This window comes from Equus caballus, chromosome 2 (assembly GCF_041296265.1).
Source record: "Equus caballus isolate H_3958 breed thoroughbred chromosome 2, TB-T2T, whole genome shotgun sequence".
NCBI classification, from domain to species: domain Eukaryota; kingdom Metazoa; phylum Chordata; class Mammalia; order Perissodactyla; family Equidae; genus Equus; species Equus caballus.
The window spans coordinates 30470045-30477500 of NC_091685.1; the positions used below are offsets into that span (position 1 = coordinate 30470045).

A 7456-nucleotide genomic window follows, 5' to 3' on the forward strand; every position below is an offset into this window, starting at 1 on the left:
CGTAGGTAGGTCCACAACTGGGATCCGAAACTGTGAACCCTCGGCCACCGAAGCAGAGCACATGAACTTAACCACTATGCCACTGGGCCTGCCCCAGTATTCTCCATTTTTAAGTGTCAGTTAATCTTCAATTCTTGAAAAGATACTATAGGTATCCAGTTATCTATAAACCCATATGTCCAAGTTACCACCTTAGAGAACTGGGTTCCAAAATGTGTTTGGAAGCTGGCTGTTCGGATGTCAGCATGTATTTTCCCCCAGGAAACGTTAAAAATGTGGTTTATTTGCCAGATAGTTGGCAAATGCCTCTTAGTAAATAATACAATTAAACTATAACATTATTTACACTTTTCCCCATGGAAATACACATGTGGAGTTTTATCCTGTTTCAATCTGTCATTAACGGCTTAGTTAAAATAGTATTTACTGCCAATGTATTCATACCATTAGACAAGGACCCATTTTATAGCCTTTCTCTGGTTTAACATGACTGAATGGATCACAGCATTATTAATATTATGAATAATGTTAACGTTTCACCCAGGTTTGTCTGTCTAGATAAGAGTTTATACAGTTTACTTTGTTAGGTTAATGTCATTTTTAGTATTCAAAGGGCAAAATCATTCTAGCATAAAGCTAGAAATCTTCTAAGTCAACTGAAAAACCAGAATTTTAAATGTACTTCAACAATTCTATTAATTATTAATCTCCCAGACTTGCCCAAAAGATCGCTTGTAAAGATAAGTCACTCTGTGACCAGAATTAGTAAAATAATCATTAAATGTCTACAGAGCACAATGTATACGGCTAAGCTGACCTAAACTCAAAATCACCACCACAGGTGTAGATCCGCTGCGAAGATAATTCACTAAATACCCTAATGATTTCAAAGCACTATGTTATGGACTAAGGGCAATTTAACTGATGTGCACCGATTACAAAGTGTTTCCCAAAGACCCTTTCAGATGAGAATATACACTGTACTACAAATAACTGACCTCTAAATTCTCCAAAATACTTTTCCTGCTTCCCTCCCACTCCATTTGCCCACTATCAAGAGCAGAACCTGAAAGCCCTGAGTGGTGACCACCACGTGCAATGCAAAAGTCAAATCTATGACCTTCCAATGATGTCACTGCTCTTATTAGCCATGGAGACTACAAAAAAGGAATTTCTGAAATCATACTACCAGGTACAGAAACTAAAGAACTTCATCCCACCCTCCATCTCTTTCTTCCAGCAATCAAAAGAGGCATTTGGGGATAGGAAAGTTGGACAAAGTATACATTTTTCAACAGGGAATAAGAACCCAGATTAAAGTCCTGGCTGGCTGACCTTGACCAAACCACTTAACCTGAGAATCTGTTTTTCGAGACAATCTCTGAAGTCTTTCCTAGCTCTGAAATTTCATCACAGAGGGCCGGGACCACGTTACCATAGGAAGTTATTTCCAAGTAGTTAGAACGGTTCAGCTTTGGTGGACATGAGGCAGCCTCCAACCACAGTGCCCTCAGTGCGTCTCTGGTTAAACACGGAAGACCTGCCCCAGAATCCATAAGAACGTAACTAGTCCTTTATCTTCAACCATGATTTATTTCTCTCCTATGTACATATCCACGGCGACTTGTTTCCCGAAAAGCAGGCCTCCTCCCCTGACAATGTATCAAAACACAAGAGGTTGGTACCTGTGCAGACTCTTAAAAAGGTAACAAGTAATTTTGAATTATCAACCTAACCTCTTTTAACAAGGATTCAGTCCTTCTGTTCAGGTGCTTTTATTACCCTTCGGACATAGGATGTAAATAGAAAACTCCTAACTTGATGTGTTTTTGGAAAGCAACAGGTGGGAACACTTACAACATTTTTTCACTAGAAAGTTTTCCAGCTCCAGACAAAGGAAAGAAATAGTGGGAAGTACAGACACAGGAAAAGGAAAAATACGTCAGGACAAAGGGCATCAGATTTGGACACGGTGACTGGAAACTATGGTTGAAGTGAATCTTCCCCGATTTTGAATGAAAAGTAATAGGGGACATGAGGTTATGAAAACAAGCGATCCTAAGGCCCCCTTCCATGCTTAAATTAAGTCTGAACCTGAACGACCTAAAGGTTTCCCCTTCTTATCCAGCTGCCTGTCTAGGGCTAAAAAGCCAACGCAGCAAAAATAACCACACAATTTCTAATTATGTATCACCAACCTGCTAAAATTCAGAAAATAATCTATATCTTACTCTTCACACATTATTATCATCTGTCAGCCTCCCTTTCACTCTGATAGCTTCTCATACCTCACTGCAACAGACTTCAAAAAAAGTAAAGCAAAATCTGCCTTTCTAGACATCACCACATTGCAGGGTTGTAGAGGTGGACGAGAGACAAAGCAGCAGAGTGCTGAATAAAAATCCTGATTTCAAGTTCATTAAAATATATAGCCAAAATTTTGCCTATCCCCATTTTCTTTGTTTCTAACCTAAATATTTAAATGTGATGAGAGCAAGCCCAGTATATACTAACTTATAGATTGTTCCTTAAAATCCAATTACTATAGCAGCTTTTAAGAACCTCCCCCTCCACACTACTCACCTTTCAGGCTGTCTTTATCATTCCAGCCCTAAGCACCAGAGGCCCGATGCAAATAGATCCTACAGTTTTTCTCCATGTCTATCTAATGCTAAAGAAACAAATCTCAACAGACCACAACCTACACTCAGACTAACACAGCATTCTACTTGCCTGGCAGGATCAGATCATAAATTCCTCAGAAATCAATCTGCAGAATAAAGCAAACACTCAGAAGAACCCTGCCTAAAGCCTAAATTAAAAAAACAAATCAGCTTTTAAGGACACCATGTCCTTCCCTAGAGAGCACAATGTAGTCAAGAAAGAACTAAAACAGAATATGAAGTTCTCAAATAAGACATCAAACACAGCCACCCCACCTCCAACAGCGTACAGCGAGCGATATTTCTCCACCTACGCAGTGCCAGAGGGCACTACTAAAAACAAAACATTTTACATGTAAACTATTTCAACAAACCTCAAGAACTTAAAGCAAGAAAGAAAAGCTGAGCCTCTATGCAAATTTACAAAGACCACCACATACAAACATTACCCACCTACTTCATACTCAGAAGGGCGGGAGGCAGCAGTAACAACTGATTAGGCACTTTGTAGCCAAAAGAGAGAGACAACATATTGGTTTTGTGTGTTTGATTTTTACCTTTACCTGAAGTTCTCCCTGGAGAGACAGAAACTCGACTTTTCCTTGTACGGTTTGACTGCTGGGGTGTTGGGGAGTGACGAGCTTTTGGCGGTGGACTCGCTGGAGGTGACGGCCTGTGCCTTCGCCTCGGAGGGCTCGCTGAAGGAGATAACCTGCGAGTTTTTCGAGGGGGGCTGGATGTCCTCTTAGGAGGCTTCTTTGGCGGTGACCGGGAACGAGACGAAGAGGATGACGAGCTGCTCCCAGACAAGGATGCTGACGAGCGCCGCCTTCTGTGGAATAAAGTATTCCTCCTCATTAACCGCATACTTCAAAGTACGTGCAATTTACAGAAAAATACAGCTATTTTTATCCAATTTTTGAGTTTATGTAGCTAAGCACATAAATGAGTTAAAAAAAAAAAAAGGGAAACAAAACCATAACCTAGGACAGGAAACAGCTAGTTCTGAGACTAAATACAAAAAACAACTTATTGTGATAAATGCTTTGTCTAGGTTGTCTTTCCAGTTAGAAAACATGTCAAGTTGAGTGATATGATAACAAAAACTAACCACTCTCTTTCTTCCTCAGGAATGCTATCAACGTTTGGAGTTTGCATACAAAAGTTGGGTGGCAAAGTATCCCATTTAACAACACAATGTCAAGCAACCTTTAGGTTGCCATTTTTAAAAAAAGATGTGCAAGATTAGGAATTCATTTAGCTACATAAACTTAGAAGCAGGGGCCTCTCGAATTCTGCGGCAAAATTTGTGGTAAGTTCTGTTGCAATTATGTGTACCTGCAGAATTCACCTTTGGCAGAAGAATTCCTGAGAACCTGAAAAAAAGAAACCCTACCTTAAGTGTGAGATAAAAACTGGCTGAAAGGGAATTTTACAAAATCTGCAAAATATTTTGACTGCTAAATGGCTCAGTAAGCACAATTAAAACACACTGTTTGCAAAACTCCAATATAAGAAATAGCTGTTTCCACTAATCTTGTATTAGAAAGCACCAGCATTACTTTTCTCCTAAGGAGGAATAATCAATTTAAGAAAAGTATGATGCCAAATTGACTGACCATTTCTATCATTAGTCTTGTTTATCAGCAGCAGCATCAATTTTATAATTTTCAGTAGTAATCAAAATGGTTCAATATACCTTGAGAACCCCTCCCCAAAGGAAAACATTATCTTTTAAAAAGTACAGGACTCTGAAAAACCTCAGACTGCTGAAACAAACAAAAAGAATTATGGAGCTTATTGTTCCCCCTCTTTATTCCCAAGTTGACTTAGTTCTCTGAAAAAAACCTTTAAAGACTCGAACACAAACAATTCTGTCCTAAGCAGACTCTGAAGCACCATCATCACGGTTACTCCTCAACACAGGTGCAACACACTGTCGAGAAGGCACGAAAGTGCTCCAGGGGCACCAGGACTCGACTCTGGGCAGATGTAGCAACAATCTTTTTGTTCAAAGTGTTAGATCCAAACATTTCACCTCATGCTAATTTTAAAAATGATTTTTAAAAAATATTGGTATTGACAGGGTTACTTTTAAGCCTAGTCTCCTAAAAGATAACTAGATACCCAACTGCTAACAATGGCTATATCTATGGAATAGGATTACAGGTAATTTTCAGTTTATTATTTGTTTGAATTGCTTATACTATGCATTCATTACTTCTATGAGAAAAAATATATTAAAGAAAAAGCATAGTGCAAATGAATTATTCTAATACTGGTAAAAGCAGCTTACTGGCTCTGTAGTCATCTACTTTTCAAAAGCCAGTGGTAATGAAAACCCAAAGGAAGACGGAAAGTGGGCAATTCCCTTACTTAGTAGAATTTCTTCGTGGGGTCTGAAAGGGTAAAAGTTAACAAAAAGTTACCAATAAGATGGTAAATTTTTTGTTCTTTATCTTCCAACACCTGATTATCGTTGCTTTTCATTGCACAAATAACAGTGTTAGACCTCAAAGGAGACAGGCTCTTTACAAGACATTATCTACTACAACTCACGAGTTCTTTCTTCCAGGAACACTAATTCAAACACTAGCCTAAAACAATATATGGTGCACTTTAATACACCTGACACTTCCAAATTTAAAAGAAAAAGAAAACTCTCACCGTCTCACTGGCGATCTGCTCCTCCTATGCCTTGGTGGAGGAGGCATTCGTCTTGGTGGAGTTCTTCTTCGAGGAGATGGCCGCCTTCTTGGGCTTGGCCGCCTTCTAGGTGAGTATGATCTGCCATAACAAACAGAATTAGGACCTGAATAAATCAGGAGCAAGGAATGAATTCCTTGACACAGCTACAGTTAAAAAAGGATTTCAAGAGAGAGAATTTTACATCAAGGTAAAGATTTTTACGGTACACAGAAAGTATCCTCAAATTCTCTCTGTAAATCCAAATAACATTTGTACTACATGTTTTCCACTGCTTTGAAATCATTTACCTAATTCCACCTAGAAGAGTAGCACATAAAACAAGATCTGTGCAGATCGCAAAGCCACAACTCACCGTGATCGGGACCTGTGGCGCCGCCTAGGTCGAGTATGAGAAGGAGAGCGAGAACGTGTCCGGGATCTTGATTTGGAACGAGACCGCGATCTTGGTCGGGTCTTTTCCTTTTCCTTCTCTTTTTTGGAATTTTTCTCCGGAGAAGGTTCCTTAGGCTCTGGTACAGGTTCAGGCTTGGGAACTTTCAGGATGTCACTGTGGTAACAAAAAACTTATTTTTTCCCCTCTTCTACTCAGACTCCTAAGTCATATTACAATGATGGAATAGATTTATTTCTCTTTTTAGAAAGTTTTCAAAATCCGTGGAGCCTTCTCCCCACCTCCAAGAGATATACACACTTGAGCGCAATCCAATGAGCAACTAACAATTCTAACCACACACATTTTTTTATTTTTTTTTAAGATTTTATTTTTTCCTTTTTCTCCCCAAAGCCCCCAGTACATAGTTGTATATTCTTAGTTGTGCGTCCTTCTAGTTGTGGCATGTGGGACGCCGCCTCAGCGTGGCCTGATGAGCAGTGCCATGTCCGTGCCCAGGATCTGAACCAACGAAACACTGGGCCACCGCAGCAGAGCGTGCAAACTTAACCACTTGGCCATGGGGCTGGCCCCCACACATACATTTTTTTTTTTTTTGAAAGTGTAGAGTTGTCCACAATATTGATAAAAAAGCAAGTTACAGTTATCTGAGCTATCTGAAATAATGTAACCAACAGATAGCAGTGGTCACCTTTGGGGCATTTTAGTCATACTCTCGTATACAATTTGATTTTCTTTTCAACAAGCTAACTTTATAATTTACAAAATCTAAAAGGAAAATAATCAAGTAGTTTGATGTTCTAAACTCAGAGCTATCATATTTATAGTCACTTAATAACAGCCTAAACCTGCGATACTTATAAATGAGTTTTTATGTGCTTGCCTAGTAGACGTGGCCTCTTGTACTGAAGGTTCTTTTACTTTCACTGATGGTTCTGGGAGCTCTGGAGTTTTCTCCTTCTTTTCTGGAGCAGGGGAAGGACTCCGGCTCTTGGTTCTGTGGCGGGGAGATCGAGAATGACTGCGCTTTCTCTCTCTCCTGACAGGGGAAGACCGTCTTCTAGGGGAAGGAGATCTGGATTTGCGTCTAGGATGAAAGCAATTCTTTTCAGGTTTTTGAAAAATGTGAATTGGGGGAGAAGGTCAAAGGGAGATTCGAGGATTGATCATCTTAATTACACCATTATTGTTTCTATCTGAGAACTTTCCTACAGAAATAAGATATCCTATCAGATTTACTTAATAAGGAAAGGGCAAGAGAAAATGAGAAAGGCAAGCAAATGAAGGATAACAACATTCTCTGGTGTACCAGTTAGAACAGAGGAAAGCACTGACCCAGGACTCTTGATTCAGGTTCTCTCAATCAATCCCAGAGAGGAGACCAAAGACCAACTTTGCAGAGGAAGAGGACACATAAAAGTAAAGTGATATGCTCTAATAAGTCAAACCGAACAAAAGAGAGTATAGATGCAGACAGACCCCACCACAGTTCAGTCATTCCAGAAAAATGACTAATGTAGTTAAAGCAATATGCTCTTCAGAAGATAAAACAAACATATCACACTCACATTAAGATAGCTTTTTTGGGAGAGAAGCCCTTTTCCTTTTCAATAGGAGTTTCTCTAACTTGAAAGAAAGCAGCAGACCTGGTTCATCAAGAGCCACGTAGTTGCCACTATGGCTCAAGCTTAAC

General features: G+C 39.6%; 1 protein-coding gene across 50 annotated transcripts in view; it reads right to left on the reverse strand.

The window, feature by feature from the left end:
- SRRM1 (serine and arginine repetitive matrix 1) overlaps positions 1-7456 on the reverse strand; it is a 30466-nt gene that overhangs the window by 15505 nt on the left and 7505 nt on the right. For 11 of the 50 annotated variants that reach the window (XM_023635481.2, XM_070260681.1, XM_023635482.2 and 8 more), the window contains 4 exons: positions 6647-6850; positions 5725-5919; positions 5331-5450; positions 3221-3495 (listed from right to left, as the gene is read on the reverse strand). In XM_023635481.2, coding sequence (XP_023491249.2) covers positions 3221-3495; positions 5331-5450; positions 5725-5919; positions 6647-6850 — 794 coding nt within the window. The remainder of the gene's footprint in view (positions 1-3220; positions 3496-5330; positions 5451-5724; positions 5920-6646; positions 6851-7456) is intronic. The other 39 variants (XM_070260684.1, XM_023635486.2, XM_023635488.2 and 36 more) reach the window with 7 other exon arrangements.